Source organism: Oncorhynchus nerka, linkage group LG7 (assembly GCF_034236695.1).
Source record: "Oncorhynchus nerka isolate Pitt River linkage group LG7, Oner_Uvic_2.0, whole genome shotgun sequence".
Lineage (NCBI taxonomy): Eukaryota > Metazoa > Chordata > Actinopteri > Salmoniformes > Salmonidae > Oncorhynchus > Oncorhynchus nerka.
The window spans coordinates 80,995,378-81,017,648 of NC_088402.1; the positions used below are offsets into that span (position 1 = coordinate 80,995,378).

At 49.6% G+C, this 22,271-nt stretch overlaps 1 protein-coding gene across 1 annotated transcript in view; it reads left to right on the forward strand.

The window, feature by feature from the left end:
* The window catches only part of LOC115132488 (histone-lysine N-methyltransferase 2D-like), a 51,699-nt gene that overhangs the window by 15,067 nt on the left and 14,361 nt on the right, over positions 1 to 22,271 (forward strand). The window contains 25 exon segments of the mRNA XM_065020854.1: positions 2,973 to 3,082; positions 3,169 to 3,216; positions 5,709 to 5,891; positions 6,194 to 6,370; positions 6,659 to 6,799; positions 9,925 to 10,055; positions 10,304 to 10,604; positions 10,781 to 10,954; positions 11,233 to 11,541; positions 11,740 to 11,864; positions 12,045 to 13,140; positions 13,143 to 13,212; positions 13,214 to 13,275; positions 13,278 to 13,340; positions 13,343 to 13,553; positions 13,555 to 13,702; positions 13,837 to 14,004; positions 14,244 to 14,374; positions 14,544 to 16,297; positions 16,455 to 16,666; positions 16,817 to 16,883; positions 17,065 to 17,297; positions 17,413 to 20,553; positions 21,005 to 21,148; positions 21,377 to 21,541. Of these exon segments, the coding sequence (XP_064876926.1) occupies positions 2,973 to 3,082; positions 3,169 to 3,216; positions 5,709 to 5,891; positions 6,194 to 6,370; positions 6,659 to 6,799; positions 9,925 to 10,055; positions 10,304 to 10,604; positions 10,781 to 10,954; positions 11,233 to 11,541; positions 11,740 to 11,864; positions 12,045 to 13,140; positions 13,143 to 13,212; positions 13,214 to 13,275; positions 13,278 to 13,340; positions 13,343 to 13,553; positions 13,555 to 13,702; positions 13,837 to 14,004; positions 14,244 to 14,374; positions 14,544 to 16,297; positions 16,455 to 16,666; positions 16,817 to 16,883; positions 17,065 to 17,297; positions 17,413 to 20,553; positions 21,005 to 21,148; positions 21,377 to 21,541 (9,364 nt within the window).

Consider the following 22,271-nt stretch of genomic DNA (forward strand, 5'->3'; position numbering starts at 1 on the left):
TGGTGTAGGTGTCCTGGAGGGCAGGTAGTTTGCCCCCGGTGATGCGTTGTGCAGACCTCACTACCCTCTGGAGAGCCTTACGGTTGAGGGCGGAGCAGTTGCCGTACCAGGCGGTGATACAGCCCGCCAGGATGCTCTCGATTGTGCATCTGTAGAAGTTTGTGAGTGCTTTTGGTGACAAGCCGAATTTCTTCAGCCTCCTGAGGTTGAAGAGGCGCTGCTGCGCCTTCTTCACGACGCTGTCAGTGTGAGTGGACCAATTCAGTTTGTCTGTGATGTGTATGCCGAGGAACTTAAAACTTGCTACCCTCTCCACTACTGTTCCATCGATCTGGATAGGGGGGTGTTCCCTCTGCTGTTTCCTGAAGTCCACAATCATCTCCTTAGTTTTGTTGACGTTGAGTGTGAGGTTATTTTCCTGACACCACACTCCGAGGGCCCTCACCTCCTCCCTGTAGGCCGTCTCGTCGTTGTTGGTAATCAAGCCTACCACTGTTGTGTCGTCCGCAAACTTGATGATTGAGTTGGAGGCGTGCGTGGGTGAACAGGGAGTACAGGAGAGGGCTCAGAACGCACCCTTGTGGGGCCCCCGTGTTGAGGATCAGCGGGGAGGAGATGTTGTTGCCTACCCTCACCACCTGGGGGCGGCCCGTCAGGAAGTCCAGTACCCAGTTGCACAGGGCGGGGTCGAGACCCAGGGTCTCGAGCTTGATGACGAGCTTGGAGGGTACTATGGTGTTGAATGCCGAGCTGTAGTCGATGAACAGCATTCTCACATAGGTATTCCTCTTGTCCAGGTGGGTTAGGGCAGTGTGGTTGAGATTGCATCGTCTGTGGACCTATTTGGGCGGTAAGCAAATTGGAGTGGGTCTAGGGTGTCAGGTAGGGTGGAGGTGATATGGTCCTTGACTAGTCTCTCAAAGCACTTCATGATGACGGAAGTGAGTGCTACAAGGGCGGTAGTCGTTTAGCTCAGTTACCTTAGCTTTCTTGGGAACAGGAACAATGGTGGCCCTCTTGAAGCATGTGGGAACAGCAGACTGGTATAGGGATTGATTGAATATGTCCGTAAACACACCGGCCAGCTGGTCTGCGCATGCTCTGAGGGCGCGGCTGGGGATGCCGTCTGGGCCTGCAGCCTTGCGAGGGTTAACACGTTTAAATGTCTTACTCACCTCGGCTGCAGTGAAGGAGAGACCGCATGTTTTCGTTGCAGGCCGTGTCAGTGGCACTGTATTGTCCTCAAAGCGAGCAAAAAAGTTATTTAGTCTGCCTGGGAGCAAGACATCCTGGTCCGTGACTGGGCTGGGTTTCTTCTTGTAGTCCGTGATTGACTGTAGACCCTGCCACATGCCTCTTGTGTCTGAGCCGTTGAATTGAGATTCTACTTTGTCTCTGTACTGACGCTTAGCTTGTTTAGTAGCCTTGCGGAGGGAATAGCTGCACTGTTTGTATTCGGTCATGTTGCCAGACACCTTGCCCTGATTAAAAGCAGTGGTTCGCGCTTTCAGTTTCACGCGAATGCTGCCATCAATCCACGGTTTCTGGTTAGGGAATGTTTTTATCGTTGCTATGGGAACGACATCTTCAACGCACGTTCTAATGAACTCGCACACCGAATCAGCGTATTCGTCAATATTTTTATCTGACGCAATACGAAACATGTCCCAGTCCATGTGATGGAAGCAGTCTTGGAGTGTGGAGTCAGCTTGGTCTGACTAGCGTTGGACAGACCTCAGCGTGGGAGCCTCTTGTTTAAGTTTCTGCCTGTAGGCAGGGATCAACAAAATGGAGTCGTGGTCAGCTTTTCCGAAAGGGGGGCGGGGCAGGGCCTTATATGCGTCGCGGAAGTTAGAGTAACAATGATCCAAGGTTTTACCACCCCTGGTTGCGCAATCGATATGCTGATAAAATTTAGGGAGTCTTGTTTTCAGATTAGCTTTGTTAAAATCCCCAGCTACAATGAATGCAGCCTCCGGATAAATGGTTTCCAGTTCGCAAAGAGTTAAATAAAGTTCCTTCAGAGCCATCGATGTGTCTGCTTGGGGGGGGATATATACGGCTGTGATTATAATCGAAGATAATTTTCTTGGAAGATAATGCGGTCTACATTTGATTGTGAGGAATTCTAAATCAGGTGAACAGAAGGATTTGAGTTCCTGTATGTTTCCTTCATCACACCATGTCTCGTTAGTCATGAGGCATACGCCCCCGCCGCTCTTCTTACCAGAAAGATGTTTGTTTCTGTCGGCGCGATGCGTGGAGAAACCCGTTGACTGCACCGCATCGGATAGCGTCTTCCCAGTAAGCCATGTTTCCGTGAAGCAGAGAACGTTGCAGTCTCTGATGTCCCTCTGGAATGCTACCCTTGCTCGGATTTCATCAACCTTGTTGTCAAGAGACTGGACATTGGCAAGAAGAATGCTGGGGAGTGGTGCGCGATGTGCCCTTGTCCGGAGTCTGACCAGAAGACCGCTACGTTTCCCTCTTTTTCGGAGTCGTTTTCTTCTTCAAATCCTTCAGATATATTTCCAGTTCTGCATCTCTCACTCTTCCCTCGAGCGATAATACCACCGCTAGTGCTTGCTTTTTCAACTCCAGATTAGTAACCCGTGTTCAGATTCCAAGTCCAACTTTCATAGGACCTCTTCTCGTCAAGGTGAGGGGGCCCATTGTAGTTATCCATCCTCTGCTACCAATGTTAACTTCAAATGATACAACGACTAGGTTCCAGTTTAACAACGTTTACTTCACCGTATTTCCACAGTACATAGTCACCTTCACACTCCAGCCAGGTCCATCTCCAGTGAGACTACGGAGCAGGCGTACTAATAACAGAGTGATAGCACCGTAATAACAGCAATATAGGGATACTTAAAACATGAACTTAACACATGGTTCTCGAAGTTTCAAACCATGCTATTGTTTTATCAGAATAAGAGCTCTAGCCTGCATTGTTTCTCTTCATGCAGGTGGGTGCACGCTGTGTGTGAGAGTCTGTACACTGAGGACGAGGTGGAGCAGGCCTCTGATGAGGGCTTTGCTTGCACATCCTGCACTCCCTACGTCCCCAAACCCATAGGCAAGTCTATCAACTTAAAACATATGAGTAGAAAAGGGGAACATTCAGTGACTTGTGGATTTCTCACATTGCTTCTCTGTCTGCAGTAACGGTGGATTCAACCTACATGACAGCCATGAAGATAAAAGAACCAGGTATGTTTTGGCCTCCTCAGTTTGTAATTCAGCTAAACTCACTCACTTTTGTACATCACCTTGGTCCGTACAATTGACCATATTTTAGCGCCCAGAAAACGTAATACTTCCAGATCAACTGTAATGTCAATACCATTGTAAAGCACAATTTCTCCCCTTTCCAACAAAATCCATGCCGAGACCTCAGCTGCACGTTTCTGCATGATTCAACAAGGCAATGAGCTCCGTCGGGTCTTTAAAAAAAATGGCGGGTGGGGAAGCGAAACTAATGTGTGGTGGAGCGCCATCTGTCCTACTTATCACCTTTTTAAAATGTAAATAAAACACTATAAAGAGTTTATATAATGTGTCATTACATACCTAATTTGAAGGTTTGTGTCAAATTTGAATGGGGTTTTTAGGGCAGTGTCAAAGTGATCTTCAGAAGTAAACAGCGGCTTTTGAGAGTCATGATCACTTGCAGTGATGACGCAAAAAATGACTAGGTATCCCCCTGTCACGTAGAGTAGGCCAGATGGCTAAACAGGAAAACCTAACCTCTATCAAAATAAAAAGTTCTTCTGTGCAAGTGTGTTTATTTACAAAGTGATTCCGGAACAAAAACAACAGTACTGCCATCAAACGTATACCTTATGGGACAGCTAAACACAATGCTACCTTATGGGACAGCTAAACACAATGCTACCTTATGGGACAGCTAAACACAATGCTACCTTATGGGACAGCTAAACACAATGCTACCTTATGGGACAGCTAAACACAATGCTACCTTATGGGACAGCTAAACACAATGCTACCTTATGGGACAGCTAAACACAATGCTACCTTATGGGACAGCTAAACACAATGCTACCTTATGGGACAGCTAAACACAATGCTACCTTATGGCACAGCTAAACACAATGCTACCTTATGGCACAGCTAAACACAATGCTACCTTATGGCACAGCTAAACACAATGCTACCTTATGGCACAGCTAAACACAATGCTACCTTATGGCACAGCTAAACACAATGCTACCTTATGGCACAGCTAAACACAATGCTACCTTATGGGACAGCTAAACACAATGCTACCAATTATGGGACAGCTAAACACAATGCTACCTTATGGGACAGCTAAACACAATGCTACCTTATGGCACAGCTAAACACAATGCTACCTTATGGACAGCTAAACACAATGCTACCTTATGGGACAGCTAAACACAATGCTGCCTTATGGGACAGCTAAACACAATGCTGCCTTATGGGACAGCTAAACACAATGCTACCTTATGGGACAGCTAAACACAATGCTGCCTTATGGGACAGCTAAACACAATGCTGCCTTATGGGACAGCTAAACACAATGCTACCTTATGGGACAGCTAAACACAATGCTACCTTATGGGACAGCTAAACACAATGCTACCTTATGGGACAGCTAAACACAATGCTACCTTATGGGACAGCTAAACACAATGCTACCTTATGGGACAGCTAAACACAATGCTTCCCCATCCACAGCTCAATCCAAAATGCCTCTCCATGAACTGAGAGGCTCCTTTTGTAGGGCTAGCCCCTCCCCTCAGAACAACACTAATTAATTAAGCAATTACCTATACAAACCTACATTTTCCATTTAACTAAACATACTAAAGTATATACATTGCAACACATTTGTGAAACAATATCACAACATAACATTTACAAAATTACATCACTACTGACAGTGTCTTTCAATATTCCTATTTACATTAATGAGCCATTTGGGACAGGCACTACAAAGTCAGCCCAATTCCCTTAGCTCGGGTCCTTATCCAGCATACCCGGAAGCTACAGAGATGGAGAGGAACAGAACAAACAAACGTGCTCATCCACAACATGGATAAGTATAATAAATATTGCTTATATTAAACATGAACACTGACATAAGTGTGAAATGTATGTACTTAGACAGAGAAGTTAACTTGTGTGTCGACCCACATTGTTAACTCATCTGATAACAGCAGGGAGGAGTGATGAATGTGTGCGTGTGTTAAAGTACCAAATGCTGCCCGCGGCCAGTGACAAACTTCTACCTCACACCCCCTTACCCCCGTCACTGTCCATTTCTTGTTTTTAAAGGATGAGTGCTACACGGGTGGAGAGATTGTAAGACAGAAATAGTTGCTTTATGCGTGCTGTACGTTACGGCATGACACGTCAAGATGTAACGGAGGGTCCATTTAAAAAAAAAACTTTTCTCCAATACTATAGAGCCATTACCATGTCGATCATCGCTTGAATAGAAACCTAGTTCACACCCCCGATTTTGAAGTCAACACAGTCGCTACAGTCCCATTTAGTTTTCTTTGCAGTCTCGTTTGAATGTCGCGGTTGCGCGCATTTGTACGGAATGGGGTGAGTTTACGTTAATCTTACTTGCAATGACAACTTGGTATAGCATATTCACTGTTTGTATAGTTGCATATCAGTCCATCTCCAAACACTTCCTCCTCCCCGTCTAGAGCCTCAGTTCTACCGGTTGGAGGGGGTGTGGCTGACCGAGACGGGCATGTCCCTACTGCGCAGGATTTCCATGTCTCCCCTACACAAGAGACGGCAGCGGCGCTCTCGCCTGGGCATGCTGTGTGGTGATGGAGGACCCGACAGCATGGAGCTCAAGGACGGGGACGGGGACGAAGGAAAAGGTGGGTGTTGCCATTTCTTTCTCCTCTTTCCATGATTTAACTGTCCATGTGACGGGGGTTGTAAAGGAGAAGGATGAAGTCTGTTGCCCTTTGATACTGATCTATGGTCAGATTTGTGTTTTTCCCCTAATGGATAAGAGTAGGGTTTGGTAAGCTAGCTGATCCCAGAACTGACCAACTTCTACCCACTGTGTCTACTTGCTTTAGCAGGTCTGCTTGGATACAGTACATCAGGCATGTATTTGACTACCCACCCCGCCTTACCCTCTGAATTGACCTTTAATCCCGATCTGTTGTTCAAGGCTGTGGGGAGCCCATGGAGTGTGAGCCAGGAGTTCCTGGTGTAAAACAGGAGCCTTCAGGGAGCCCATACAGGGAGCTGGGAGCAGAGGGAGGTGCTGAGGGTATGGAGGAAGGCCTCAAAGGAGTAGAGGAGACGGACGAGGGAAAGAAGAGGAAGAGGAAACCCTACAGACCAGGTCAGAGGTCAACTTTTATTAAACATCTTGTGTAAAATAGTATTTGTTTTCTTTGATTTGCTTGATTTGAGTTTGCCTGGTGCAATGAAACTAATGAAACGTCCTGAAAATGCAGGTCTGGCACTCCACGTATTTGAAAGAAAACAGCTACTATTAGAGCCAGGTCTGTCCAACAGACCCCTGTAGTGAGAGGATATAATTTGTCACTGCTCTATGATGGTCACATTCAAGCCACCTGCAATTCAACGTTTTGAAATGGACTTTTTAAAACATTTTTATCTCCTGCAGGGATCGGTGGCTTCATGGTGCGTCAGAGAAAGTGTCACACACGGATGAAGAAGGGTCTGTTCCCCCATCTGTCTCATCTGGCTGGAGACGGAACTGTTACGACAGCCAGACCGACAAGAGAGAAGCCTGCCCTAGAGGAAGGCAAGTTACAGTTACAGAAGCCATCTAAGTCAGAACATTTCAGTGTTTGACCACTATCTGTTAGAGGTCAAATTCTAATTTCTTCAAGGAATTTGATAAACCTTTGATGACCACTGCGGAAATAAGTGTTTTCATTCATGTGTTTTAATGTGTCATCCTCCGGGATTTAAATGTTTATCGTGTGGATGTATGATTTTATTTGTAATTAATGTTCCCTCTAAGCTGAGCGCGGTAGCCCTGAGACTGCCACGCAGAAATATCAGCCCACAGAGAGAAGCATGAGATTCAACTTTCTAGAGCAGTGGTCACCAACCGGTCAATTCCAGCCGACTGGTCGATCTCCAAGGCATTCCTAGTTGATCTCCAGGGCATTCCTAGTTGATCTCCAGGGCATTCCTAGTTGATCTCCAGGGCATTCCTAGTTGATCTCCAGGGCATTCCTAGTTGATCTCCAGGGCATTCCTAGTTGATCTCCAGGGCATTCCTAGTTGATCTCCAAATATTTCTGTTAAAAAAGCAACGATAAAGCCATGTTGTTATTTTTTGTTTTATTCGTCTGTTTGGCAGTAGGTGCACCTGATTCAGCTGCCCTGCGCACCGGGTCAGCCAACTGTTGCCTTTTTCAACCATTTCATGTGTCTGAAGGTACAAACTCTGCCTTCCTGGTGGGCGCAGATATCAAATCAGGTGCACTATAGGCCTAACGCTGGCCAATCAGATGTCTCAGATGACCGTGTCTTCAGTAACTTAGCAGGCATTAAGAAAAAGCTAAAGCAAAGTTGATACTTGTGAGATTTCTAAACGTTTAAAACAAGACTAGAGAGAGACTGTCAACGAATACAGTAAAGAGCTGCTGTTTTTATGACTGAGTTCATGTTTAAGTTCTTACTCAGCACTGTCAACACTTTGTATTCAACACTTTGTATTCAACACTTTGTATTCAACACTTTGTATTCAACACTTTGTATTCAACACTTTGTATTCAACACTTTGTATTCAACACTTTGTATTCAACACTTTGTATTCAACACTTTATAAGACATAAAATGTTTGTTCTTCCTATTTCCACACAGCGCTACAACAAGCACTGCAGCAGTAATGAATGAGTAGGAAAGTGTATCTTTTGGCTAGCGTTGATGTTATTATTACCGGCTTGGGTCTTTTTTAATATCGAGGAATAATATTTATCTGTTCATAGGAGTAACAACATGAATTTGTGCAAGAGGCAGAAATAATGCGTTGCGACTCGAGTTTGGCCATCAGCTGGAAGACCGTCCTTTTTGGTCAGTGTGAGTGGAGGAAATGGAGACTGGAGGGATGTTGACAGGTGTCTGCTGCTCTCTCCCTCCGCTGAGACTGAACGTCAGATACAGGCACCATCAGCCCAGTAAAATAAAAAGCAAATTATTTAAATGTATACTCACTCAGCTGTGCCTCACCAGTAATACAACAACGGATCTATTACCGGCGTGATCATATAGCCTACATTAAATGTAGAAATATCATTTATAAAACATTCCTGAACAGCAATGTATTGGCAGGGTAATTCAAGCAAAGCCAATATATCGTGATAATGTATTGGGCCTATAGCTTACTGCACAAACCTAATTTCTACAGTACTGTTTTTAATTGGTTAATGTTGCATAGGCTTACATTTTGTGATCTTGACTCAAATGTTGGTGACCACTGTTCTAGAGTTTTCCCTATTTCACTATCAACGTTTCTCTTTACTGAGGCAATTGTGACACGCAATATTAGCCACTTTCAATACAACATCCCGAAATACAACAAACTATGCAAGTAGGATTCTATCTCATTGACCCGCACTGCTTAGCCCGTACTCTAAACAGACCCGTGTGGGATAAACAATCAGAGTAGGATTCTATCTCATTGACCCGCACTACTTAGCCCGTACTCTAAACAGACCCGTGTGGGATAAACAATCAGAGTAGGATTCTATCTCATTGACCCGCACTGCTTAGCCCGTACTCTACACAGACCGGTGCAGCATAAACAATCAGAGCTGCAGTTGACCTATATGCAAATAGTCAATTGCCATATATGGATTTGTGCCATTTATTTTGAACTGGACTGTGTTTACAGCATGAGCGGTTGTGAGTAGATGTCTTGTTTTGAAGCGATACTGTATGTAGCCACGTGTGCACATTTTATTCATATCCTTTGCTATTTAGTTAGTTATTAGCCATGTTATAGATAATTTGTAGGCAGCAATAGGAGTGATTTGTTTCATACAAGACCACAAAATGTGTACATCTTTGAAAAGCAAGTCAGGTAAAGATACATTTTTTTTTGGTCTTCAAGGGGCAGTGTTGTATTTTGAGACGGGCTTGTATAAGTAGCCAATACGCAGAGGGTAGCATAATTGGTCTGATTCTCTGTGATATTGGTATATTGAAATAATAATTCATTTATTTTGTAAAGTGGTTTCTTGAATCAAACCACACATTTTCAGTCACCTCCCTTTTTAATTTTAATTTACCTTTATGTAACTAGGCAAGTCAGTTCAGAACAAATTCTTATTTTCAATGACGGCCTAGGAACAGTGGGTTAACTGCCTTGTTCAGGGGCAGAATGTCAGATTTTTACCTTGTCAGCTCGGAGATTCGATCTTGCAACCTTTCGGTTACAGGTCCAACGCTCTAACTGCTAGGCTACCTGCCGCTTCGTCTTTGTCTGAAGGACAAGTGGATTAACAGATTAATGTCAAGCCCTGCATGATTTTTTTGGCTGCTGCTGTAGGCTGAAAGATAGAACAGCTATTTCCATGTTAAAATGTGATGGGATGCATTTTCTCCATGTTGTTGATGGTAGGCTGCTCTGGTAGTCCCACATTATGATCAAATAGCCACAGTAGCCTACTTGGCCACTGTTAAAACTGTAACTTAAAGCAGGTACAGCCTTAACATTCACAGTAAACGCGCACTGAAAGTTGCACATCGTTTTCACAATGTTCAAATTTCTGCTCAGCAAACCAGAAATTTGCTCAGTGCCAAAACAAATTGTACGAAACATTGTTTGTTAACCCAAAATAAAATTGAATAAAATTCAGTTCAAAATTGGCATTCTGAACATCTGAAATGACACCGGGTTGTGTTCGTTGACAGGGCCTCACCCAGACACACCTACAGATGGTGCCCCGGAGACTAAGCCAGCCGAGGGAGAAGGGGAGCAAGCCAAGAAACGACGAGGCAGGAAGAAGAGCAAACTGGAGGACATGTTCCCAGCTTACCTGCAGGTACCTTCTCGCTCACCACTTCTCACCATGGGCTATTTTCATATGGCAACCTAAAGGACCAGTTTCCCCGATACAAATTTAGCCTAATGGACTACAAAGCGTGCTCAATTGAGATTCTCGATTGATGTTGCTTCTTAGTCCAAGGCTAGACTTAATCTGTGTCTGGGAAACCAGCCCATAGTGTCTAGTGACCATTCAACTCCATATAGGCTAACATCATCATTCTCTCTCTGTCTATGTGTGTGTAGGAGGCATTCTTTGGTAAACAACTGATGGACCTGAGTAAAAAGGCTCTCCTGGTTACCCCAGGACAGAGGCATCATGGGGCCATGGGTCTCCTACGTCCTCCACTGCCTCATGCACAGGGGGCCAGACCCACCGCTCCTGACACAGTGGAGGTCCGGGAGCGAGCGATGGGGGCTGGGATGCACCTGAAGCAGGAGGGGGGTGAGGGATCACAGGCTCAGGTCGAGGGATCAGTGTTGTCTTCAGCTGTCAAAGATCAGGGCTCAACGGATCCTCAAGGCTCCGAAAAGGAGAAAAATGAAGGTAAGATATCATAGATGCTAAAATGTTGCCAATTGTAATGTAAATGTAATAAAATTGACACTTCAAAACTTTCTTTTCTACTAACTTACAGGAATTGTGTTTTGACATGCTAGGAATTTGGTCTTGGTGGATGTTTTTGCCCACTGTCCTACACTCTTGTTTTTTCTCTCTCCCAGGACTTCCTGAGGGCATGGAGAGTCAGGACTCTGAGCAGTTCTTCAGGAAGGTCCTGGGGTCATCAGAGGGAGTGTCTCTAGGAGGGTCCCTACAGAGCAGCATGAGGCCCATCCTCGAGGGAGGAAAGGGGGAGATGAACTGCAGCAGTCTGCCACAGAGGAGCCTTCTCACAGGTAGTGAGTGGTACAGACCTGAGCGCTGCTAGGGGGAATCGATACCCTTTCACACTATCATACCTAGAGAGCGCACTTTTAGAGGAAGTAGAAATGAGTGTGATGTTGAACTTAGACATCTGACTTAGAGAAAGGACTAGACAAGGGGAACAGTGTGATGCTATATGGAGCAATAGTTTGTTGTTGTAAAGGTCCCTTTATGTTCAGGAACCGCTCATGGCCGTTCAAAGGTCATGGTAAAACAGGACATGTCTTTCATACAAGCTGATCTCTTTCAGTATCGCTGCCCTCTGCTGGTATGATGGACTCCTTCCCTGGACTTTCTCAGTCTCCCTTCTTTGACATGCGGGAAAGGGGTGGCCTGTTCAGTCCAGATGGCGGAGAGGAGAGCCCGTGGGCCAACCCCTCCACCCCAGCCACCCCCTCCACCCCTCCTACCCCGACCGAGGCAGATGGAGACGGGCTGTCCTATAACCAGCGCAGCCTCCAGCGCTGGGAGAAGGACGAGGAGCTAGGAGAGATGTCCACCATCTCCCCTGTACTCTACGCAAACACAAACTTCCCCACTCTCAGACGGGACTACCCAGGTGAGTTAAGAGTAAAAATAAAAGACTATGAAAACGTGGAATATTCTAATTTTTATGTATTTGTTTGCTCTTAATGAGATGGTGCTTCCAGAGTTCTAATGAAACAAACTTTTATCTCTGAAAATGAACCAAATATCAAATGTTTTCACTTCAGTTGACTGGTATAGAAATAATGTAAGTTGTGATCCTCTCTGACAGACTGGTCCAGTCGCTGTAAACAGATCATGAAGATCTGGAGGAAGATTTCAGCTGCTGACAAGGTTCCTTTCCTGCAAAAGGCCAAAGACAATCGAGCGGCTCAGCGGATCAACAAGGCACAGAAGGTGAGAGTTTAGGCCAGAGCATTGATTCATAGGGCCAGCTTCGTTGACCCAGATCAATCCCACTTCTAAACTAAGTCCACTTCTTCAGGAAAGTCTTCATCTTCAGGAAACCAGCCCAAAGCAAAAGGTTGTCACTGTATGCAACCTCATTCTCTCCAACTGTCTCTTCTCATTCCACAGCAGGCAGAGAGCCAGGTGTGTCGGCCTATCAAGACCGAGGGGGGTGGTGGTGTTCGGGTCAAAGGTGAACGTCCCAGCCTGCACCTCCAGATCCCCCCGCCCTCAGGTTCTGTCTCCACCTCCTCCCAACCCAGCTCGGCGGAGAGCCCCTTCCCTTTCCACCCTGACTCGGGATCCTCTTCCACCTTCTTCCCTGACGGTCCTGTCAAGACCCCGGGCTCGGCATCGGCAGATATGCGGACAGATCCCTTTGCCAAGCTGCCTCCACAGTCACCCCACCCCTCCACCCCATACTCCTCCCACCAGGCCGCCTCCAGCCCCATGCAGGGCCAGGCCTCTTCCTCAGGTTACCCCCACCCCGGGCCACAGGCCCCTCAGGGACACCCGGCTAGCCTTGGCCCCTTCGACATGCAGCCAGGGAATCCCCGGCGGGCTCAGCAGGTCGACCCCTTCTTCAGGCCGCAGCAACAGCAGATTCAGGGTCACCTGTCCCAGTCACAGCAGGGCTCTCAGGAGCACTTAGGCCCCCCAGAAAGCCCTCGGTCCAGGGGTGGAGGGCCCGGGGACTCTCCTCTCTTCTCCCCGCCCCACACCACCCACTATGGAGACTCGTTCCGAGGCCAGCAGCAGGGGATGGGGCGTCCAGAATACGGTTCCTCCCCCTCTCAGGTGTCCTCGCCTTCTGGGATGGGACATGGGCAGTACAGGGCTGATATGAGCGGGGGACCCTCTCCCCGCTCCTCCTCCACGGGACGTCAGGACCTGAGTAACACGGGCTCCCCTGCAGGGATGCTGGACTCTGGGGATGGCTTGTTCAAGGCTCCCATGACACCACGGATGCACCAAGGAGAGAGTGGGGTGGTACTCCATCCCGGAGCCTCACCCAACCACCCCTCTGAGGGCTACCGCCAGTCCACTTCCACCCCGTTCCAGGACCCCTATGCCCAGCCTCCCCTCACCCCAAGGCCCCAGTCTGGGGACAGCTGCTCCCCCCTCCCCCAGCAGAGGCACCCCCAGACTCAGCAGGAGTCCTGCCCCAGGGTCCCCTCCAGCCCCCAGTCCCAGGGCAGCTCCCTCTCCCCCCTCACTCCTGGAGCCCCTCCAACGACGCATTCTCTGTCCAGTCCCCAGCTTCCACCTCCCGCTTCCAGTCCCCTGATCCCTACTCCTGCCCCCTCACGCCCTCAGTCCAGGGACCCCTTCGCTGCTCTGCACAAGCCCCCCGGCCCACCTCTGCTGCTCCTGAGGGCACCCCCAGCTTCAGAGGCTCACCTCACCCCAACCAGCCTCCCTCACTCCCCCGTCGTCCACCCCTGTGGGGGACCCCCTCTCTGGGAAACCCTCTGGGCCGCATGGGTTCAGCCGGGGCCCCAACATAGCCTATCAAATGGCCCAGCAGCAACAACAACAACTCCTCCAACAACATCAACAACAACTCCTCCAACAACAGCAACAACTCCAACAACAACAGACTCAGACTATAGGTGCCGACTTCCACTCCAGGATGCCCCTCCAGCAGAACCCCACAGCCCCCCCCCCCGGAGGCACCTCACCCCCTGGGGGCTATGCCCGGTGCCCAGGAGATGCCCGACATGTCAGCAGTTCAGGATCCTTCACTACTGGGCCTCAGCCCCTCTGAGTTGGAGAAGCACAGACAGGTACATGTTCTATTTGATGAGGATCTTTTATTCCACCACAGGGCTTCTGAATCCTTCAACATCTACAGGTAAATATTTGTCATTTTTTTTGTCCTGACGACCTCTGGCCTGTATTTCTTATTTTCCTCTGATAGCGACAGAAACTGAGGGAGTTTTTGATCCGGCAGCAGATGCAGCGAAACTCAATCCGGCAGGAGAAAGAGGCTGCAGCAACCAGCAGTGCTGTCACCGGTTGGCCTGGAGGAGACATGGCAGCATATCAGCAAGACAAAGCCCACCGTGCTCCACCACCCTACCCACAGGTACACTGTTATGTCAACCAATGTCTGAAATCAACTTGGGTTGTGTTCAAAAATGTTTTGAAACTGGGAGGCAGTACCTGTCCAATAACAACACTTTTTTTGTCCTTCCTATTGCAAAACGTTTTGCTACAGTTAGCCTTACTGAACCCTTCTCAGCGGGTTCTTAGTATTTTGTTTTAAATGCTCCTGAGGGGATTGATAGTTTTGAATTAATAGTAGGTCCTTGTTTGTTCCTATAGGACCGTGCCGTTACTGCTGCTGGTTCCCAGGCATCATTGGCAGGGAAGATGTCCCATGCTGTGGGTCCCATGGATGTTGGCTGTCCGCCACCCCCAGGGACCCCTGCCATGATGGACCCCAACCAGCTCAGGTATGCACCCCCCCCTTCTCTTTACGTCTATTTCTTAAATGCACACATAGCTGTACATTGAAATAAATGCCATCCGGAGTTGTTTTTAGCAAAGATAACTTTTGTGCACAATACTTTCTCATTAGCTCGCTGTACATGTTTTGCATTTGTCTGTATTTGTCTTTTGTAGACAACCAGGGCCACCCAACCCCCAGGGCATGTATGGTCGTCCTCAGTTCCCTGGGCAGTGGCAGCAGGGCCCAGGTCCCCGTCGCTTCCCTCAGCCTGGCATGGAGGGTGTGGGCCCCAGCCACCACCTCAACGCTCCCCTCAACATCCAGCAGGCCATGCAGCAGGGTATGGCTAACCCCCGTGGCCTGGTGCCTTGCCCTGGAGGGGAACCCATGCAGCAAAGCATGGACCCCGGAGGACCCCCACCACAGTTCATCGAGCTAAGGCACAACTCCCAGAGGCTGCCCCTGGGGCCCCAGATTCCCCAACGAGGGCCCCAGCAACGGCCCCCCCTCTACATCCCCCAGCAGCAGGAAATGGCCCCCAGCCAGTTTGTTCAGCATCCAGTGCCTCAAGGTATGGACCCTCAGACAGAGGGGGTCAGAGACTCACGGCTGGGGCTACAGCAGGGTAGTATGGGTCTATTAATGCCACAGCAGAGCACTGGCTCGTCGCAGCAGCAACAACAACCCCATCTCCAATCCCAGACAGGCACTCCTCAGACCCCTAACACTCTCAGCTCTCACTCTGGGCAGCAGCACCAGACCTCCACAGAGACCCAGGCTGGAGTTCCAGGGGAATCTAGTGTTGATCTTCCCGAGCCTGACCTGGAGGACCCGTTTGCCCCCAAAGGGCTAGGAGATGCCCCCGGGGATGGAGGAGTGGAAGATGAGGATGATCTGGCTCTGGATCTAGACCCTGATAAGGGTGACGACGACCTGGGTAATCTTGACAACCTGGAAACCACGGACCCACACCTAGACGACTTACTCAACAGTGACGAGTTTGACCTGCTGGCTTATACGGACCCCGAGCTGGACCAAGGGGACCCCAAGGATGTGTTCTCGGACCAGCTGCGGTTGGTGGAAGCAGAGGGTGAAACTCCAGGTACCTCTGGGGCTCAGGACAACAAAGTGGAACAGAAACCGAAAGTTGAGCAAAACCCAACCCCAAACACAGGGGGTTCCATGAACTCCTCAACTCTCCATCCGTCCTCCTCTGAGTCTGCCGTCACTTCCAGGATAAAGCTGGAGCCAGGCCATGCTGTGGTGAAGGATGAGATGGGAGATGCTGTCTCCATGCTCCTTCAAACAAACAAACCCTCCACTCAACCAGAGAACCAGGGTGCTTCACTGAGCTCTGTGCGGTTAGGAGGGCTCCCATACCCTCTGCCGGGTCAGGCTGATTCATTATCCTCCCTGGGGGAGGACCCCCTGGCGCTGCCCGACGGAGGGGGACAGCACTCCCCTGCCGTGGATCTAGACAAAGTTGAAAGCTCCCTGGAAGCCAGCGAGCTTCCCTTGCTGATCCAGGACCTGCTGGAGCACGAGAAGAAGGAGCTCCAGAAACAGCAGCAGCAGCAGCAACAGCAGCAGCTCAGCTCCCTCCACCAGGGGGCGATGGGGGGGCATATGGGAGGCCACCCCAACCCCCAGGGGGGTCCTGGACATATCATGCTGCCCCAGCACCACCGCCCCCCACCCCAGAGCATGATGGGACTGCCAGGTATGGTGCCACGCCCTCCACACCTTTTGCAGCAGCAAAGACTCATGGGACAACCTGGGATAACGCCGCAGCACATGGCTGCCATGGCTCAGCAACAAGGAGTGATGAGGGTGGGGCAGCCTGGTGGCATTCACCCAGGACTCAACCCTCAGCCGCAGCAGATTGTCAAACAGTCAGCTCTGGCTAATAACTTCTTCCCTGATAAAGGTAAATACATATGAGTTCTTGAGATTGTTTGAATCATGACTCTTGTTTGAATCATGACTCTTGTTTGAATCATGACTCTTGTTTGAATCATGACTCTTGTTTGAATCATGACGCTTTCCTTTCATATATTTGACCTGGTGTTTCTGCTTGCTCACAGATCTAGACAAGTTTGTGACGGACGACATCATGGATCCCATCGCCAAGGCGAAGATGGTGGCACTGAAGGGCATCAAGAGAGTTTTGGCACAGGACCCAATGGGGGTTCCCTCTGGCATCAACAGGCAACAGGTCTCTCTGTTGGCCCAGAGACTAGCTTCAGCGCCAGGAACAGGAGACCCTCAGGGTCAACTCGCATCTGGCCCATCTAAGGTACAGGTCAATGACCTCAAACATAACCAGGACAATATGTGTTCATAATATTTATTTTGTAAAGCAGATCAATTGCTATGGGATCTTCAAAACACAATCACTTGATTCGTTTAGTTGATTTTATATATTTTGAGTACTTTTTATTTTCAGGAAGGGGAATGCAGTGACCCAACACAATCAAGACCCAACCCTCCCCAGTTTGTACAAGGGATCATCAGTAAGTTCTACAAGTGTTTAATCTTTCTAATACTTAAATGTATTTCAGTTAGTTGATGTAGTCCAGTGTTTCCCATACCTCTCCTTGAGTACCCCCAGCCATTGCACATATTTGATATATTCCAGTACAAGCCAACCTGATTTGAATTGGTCAACTAATCACCCCCTGTTCTCCCTACCAGACGATGCAGAGCAGCACCAGTATGAAGAGTGGCTCCTGCACACCCAGCAGCTGCTGCAGATGCAGCTGAAGTTCCTGGAGGAGCAGATCGGAGCTCACCGCAAGTCCCGCAAGGCTCTGTGTGCCAAGCAGCGCACTGCCAAGAAGGCAGGCCGTGAGTTCGCCGAGGCTGACGCAGAGAAACTCAAACTGGTCACTGAGGAGCAAAGCAAGATCCAGAAACAGCTGGACCAGGTGGGGAAGAAACTCTGAAAATCCTTACCCTCTCCATCCATCCACCAACCCTCATGTTTCCAGTCTTAAGATGGTATTAGGCACCTGTTAACCCGTATCTCTTGCTGTGATTCAGGTGAGAAAGCAGCAGAAGGAACACACCAACTTGATTGCAGAGTACAGAAGCAAGCAGCAGCAGCACCAGCAGTGCTCTGGTCTCCTGGCCCCAGGGCCCTCTACTCAGGGGCCCCACAGTCTCTCCAAGATGCCTGGGCAGATGATGGGCCAGCAAGGGGCTCCTGTGATAAGCCAACCTCCAGGAATCATGCCCCAGGGAGGTATGCCCGTCCGAATGCCCCCACAGGGGCAGCCGTTCTTGGGAGGAGGCCAGCACCTTGGAACTCTGGGAGTTAGACCTCCTGGTCCTCCTGGTGGTCCACCTGCAGCGTTCTTCCCCCAGGGTCCAGGAGGAGTCCAAGGAGCAGACCCAAGACTTCTCCAGGAGAGACAACACAGGATGCAGATAATTCAGAAACTACAACAGCAGCAGCAACAACAGGCGATGATGCAAGGCCAGCAGCCCATGCCACATCCAGGTGGCCAAGCAGGTATGTTGCCACAATCACAGCCAGGCATCATGGGTAACCCTCTGATGGGTCAACAACCAAACCTCCAACAGGGAATGATGCCCAACCAGGCCATGTTGCCCCAGATTACAGTACCAGGCCAGGCTGTGCCCCAGCCACCGCAGACCCTGATGGGAGGGCAGCCTATGAACCAGCCTTTAGGCATGACGGGGGCCCAGACAGGTATACAGCAGCAACAGAGGCCTCAGCTCATGATGGGTGAGCAGGGAGTAGTGGGACCCCCTCAGCTCCACGGACTCAGAGGACCTGGCCAGGCCCAGCTCACACCTCAACAACAACAAATCCTGGCTCAGCGCATGTTGGCGCAGCAGCAACTGAAGCTACAGCAGCAGCAACAAGTGGCACAACAACAGCTCATTCAACCACCACCACAGGGCTTCATCAGCCAACCCAACCAGTCTCAAGACTCCCAGGGAGGACTCTCTCAACCTGCCACCCCAGGTCAAATGGGCTCTTCTCCAGCTTCAGCAGGGGGGAGCACTCGGGTCACCCCTCAACCAGCTGAGGTGCTGCAGCAGGGGGAGGGTGGCATCCTTAGTCCTATTTCTAGGACCCCTCCACAGCAGGGTGGACCTGGACCTTCAATCCCGGGCCAGATGACCCAACCAGGGGCATCTGGAGAGCAACAGGCGGCAGTGGGACAACAGCAGCAGTACATGGCCCAGCAGCAGCAGCCGGCATTACAGCAACAACAACCTCCTCAAAATACTCAAGCTGGACTTCAACAGCAAGCTGGTTACCAACAGGTTGGCATGCATCCCCAAGTACAACAGCAGCAACCACAGCAGCAACAGCAGCTTCATCAACAAACGTCTTTACAGCGACAGAGTTCCCTCAATGCTGATCCCTCAAAGTCTGGTTTGGTCACCGTCAAGCAGGAAGGACAGCAGATGTGTTTCATGGCCCAACAACAACAGCAACAACGACAACAACATAATCTTATGCAGCAAGCCCAAGACCCAATTGGACAACAGCAACAACAACAACATGACAGTATGGGCCAGATGCAGAATGTGATAGGTCAACAGAACCACCCTGGTCAGCCTCAACCTGTCCCTGGTATGCCAGGCCACCCTAGTCCCCAGCAACAGGCCCTCATGGCACAGCAGGCCCAGCAGCAAAAGCAGCAGGCCATGATGGGCATGCTGAGAACCCAGCAGCAGGTCATGATGCCTGGCCAGAGACCTGGAGTTCCACCCGGTCAGATACGCACCCCAGTCAACATCCAGGCTATCATAGCCCAGAACCCCCAGCTCCGACACCTCACCCCCAACCAGCAGATCCAGCACATCCAGGCCATGATCCAACAGCGCCAGCTCCAACTGCAGCAACAACAACAGGGCCAGATGATGAGGCTCCAGGTGTGTCAGGGACAGTCAGGGCAGATGAGGCCCCAGGGGCCCCCTGGTCTGGGGCAGCAGGTGGGACAGATCCAGAGAATGCCTGGAGGTCTGGAGGCCCAGCAGATGCACTATGGAGGAGCTCTGGGGAAACCAGGGGGATTGGGCTCCACGCAACAACCAGGGATGATAGCCCCCGGCCAACCACCAGGCGTGGTGACTCCTCAGCTGCAGCAGCAAGGGATCATGGGACCTGTAGTCCAACAGCAGCAGCCAGGAGCCTCACCTCAGTACGCCTTGAGTGTCCAACAGCAGCAGATGATGCAGCAACAGGCCCAACAACACCAGATGAGAGGCCAGCTGCCCATGACTCGCTCCCCCATGGGTCAGGTACGTGGTGGGCCCCCCCAAGGCTGCCAGATCAGGCCCGTGTCTCCCCGTCAGCCCCTGGCCAACTCCCCAGGAGACCCCCAGCGGCACGCCATGACACAGGGGTTGGGGATGCGTCAACCCAACCCAAACCAAGTCATGCAACACCAGCAACAACAGCTCCACATGGCTCAAAAACGTTTCCAGGGCTCTCCCTCCCACGCAGGCTCCCCTGCAGGATCCTCAGTCCAGAAACCGGAAGCAGGCATGAGCCCAGCTACCCCAGGCACGCCACACTCCACCCACGTTGCCTCTCCGTCTGTAACCGACGGGGCAGCTGGGAAACGTAGTCCTTACAGTCAGAGCAAGCCCTCTCCTCTCAGGTCGCCTGGAGCATCCAAGAGTCCCCTGGACTACCCTGGTCTTAAGGCCGAAAGTGGCGACACAACCCAGAGTCAAGTCCCCCCGAATAGACTTTCGCCTCAGAAGGGCGAGAATGGACTGCAACAGCATCCACAACAGGGCTCAGTGAACCAGGGTGGTCCTCAACCTCCACCAGTCTCCAGAGAGGGAACTCTGTGTAAGATGACCCTACAGAACATCAAACAGGAGCCCAGAGAGTTGACTTGTGACGGGGAAGGAAGTAGTGGTCCTCACTCTGGGGCCATCAAAAGGGAGGTGACTGGGGAGCCGGTTGGAGGGTTTGGTAACAATGGTCCTGGACTAGGAGGGGACCCTGGACCCCACGTCCCTAGGACTGAGACAGGACAACAGCTACTGCAGAAGCTTCTGAGGACCAAGAATCTGCAGCTGGCCGCTCAGAGGCCCTCTGAGGGCATCCACAATGAGATAAACGGACACATCAACAGCAAGCTGGCCATGCTGGAGCAGAAACTACAGGGGACTCCACGCAATATGGAGGTGAGTCGGATATATCCTGTCCGTTACGGATGTCTGTCTTCTCCATGTTGAAAACTAGTAGGTACTAGTCATAGAAATAGACTCAAGCCCTATTTGGACAGGTTTAGTTTTACTGGGGGAGGTCTGGTAATGTAATTACGTTCACAAAAGACGACATCTATAAATTTTGTCCGGTCAGAATCTGCCATGTCAGTCATTTTTACTTGGCATGGAGGTTATTATTCCCCCAAAAAGCTGCTGTTTTTCATCAAACGCCAAGGTCCTTATCCCGTCCCTGTGTTTTGAGGAATATTAGAGTTTAACCGGTGTTGCACACAATTTGGGTAAGAACATGGGAACAAATTGATGCTTAAAACAGTGCCATGGATGCCTACAGATCTACTTCTATTTTAAAAGTTGAAGTGGATGAATTTGTGCCAATGAATTGCTTCATTGCTTTTGTTTGTCTCAGGATCTGCAGTCCATCACAAAGAGGGCTCCTGTTGCCAAGGCAAAGCGATCCAACAAGCCTGGAGAACGAGCACCCCAGTCCCGTAAGAAGAAGAAAGAGGAGATTGGGAAGAGCACTGAGACCCTGATGAAACAACTGAAACAGGTAACACCTTTTCTCACTGAAATGTAGTGTGACACTTGAATTTAATGAAAGGGTGGAACTGTATATATTTTTTTCAATTAATGTGTGATGAAAAGCATTATAAAAAAAACAACTTTATTTACACAGTGCATGTTTGGTAGGATGCCACTGTTGACAGTAATACCTAATGTGGCTTGTTTTGTTGCTGTGACAAAAACGTAACAGTTTTTTGTCATTCTTTTCTTCCAGGGCCTTTCTCTCCTTCCCCTGATGGAGCCCTCCATCACTGCCAGTCTGGACCTGTTCGCCCCCTTCGGCAGCAGCCCAGCCAACGGCAAGGCCCAGCTCAAGGGCTCCTTTGGAAATGCATTACTGGGGAACATCCCAGACTACTACTCTCAGCTGCTCACCAAGGTATGTTCCGTTAAGCAACCTGATGTGTACAGCATGGACTTATTGTTGTGGTCCAAATTTCCAGCTGCATATTGCTCTTGATGCAGGAGTATTAGTGTGTATACTGAACAAAACTATAAAAGCAACATGCAACAATTTCAACGATTTTACTGAGTTACAGTTTATAAAAGGAAATCAGTCAATTTAAATAAATTCATTAGATCCTAATCAATGGATTTCACATGACTTGGCAGGGGCAGAGTGCATGGCTGGGCCTGGGAGGGCCCTACCGCTGGGGAGCTAAGCCCAGCCAATCAGAATTAGTTTTTCCCCACAAAAGGGCTTTATTACAGAAAGAAATACTCCTCAGTTTCATCAGCTGTCTGGGTAGCTGGTTCCAGACGATCCCGCAGGTGAAGAAGACTGATGTGGAGGTCCTGGGCTGGCGTGGTTACGCGTGGTCTGCGGGTTGTGAGGGCTGTTGGATGTACTGCCAAATTCTCTAAAATGATGTCGGAGGAAATGAACATTCAATTCTCTGGCAAAAGCTCTGGTGGACATTCCTGCAGTCTGCATGTCAATTGCACGCTCCCTCAACTTGAGACATCTTTGGTGTTGTGTGACAAAACTGCAGATTTTAGTGTGGCCCGTTATTGTCCCCAGCACAAGGTGCACCTGTGTAATGATCATGCTGTTTAAATCAGCTTCTTCATATGCCACAGCTGTTAGGTGCATGGATTGTCTTGGCAAA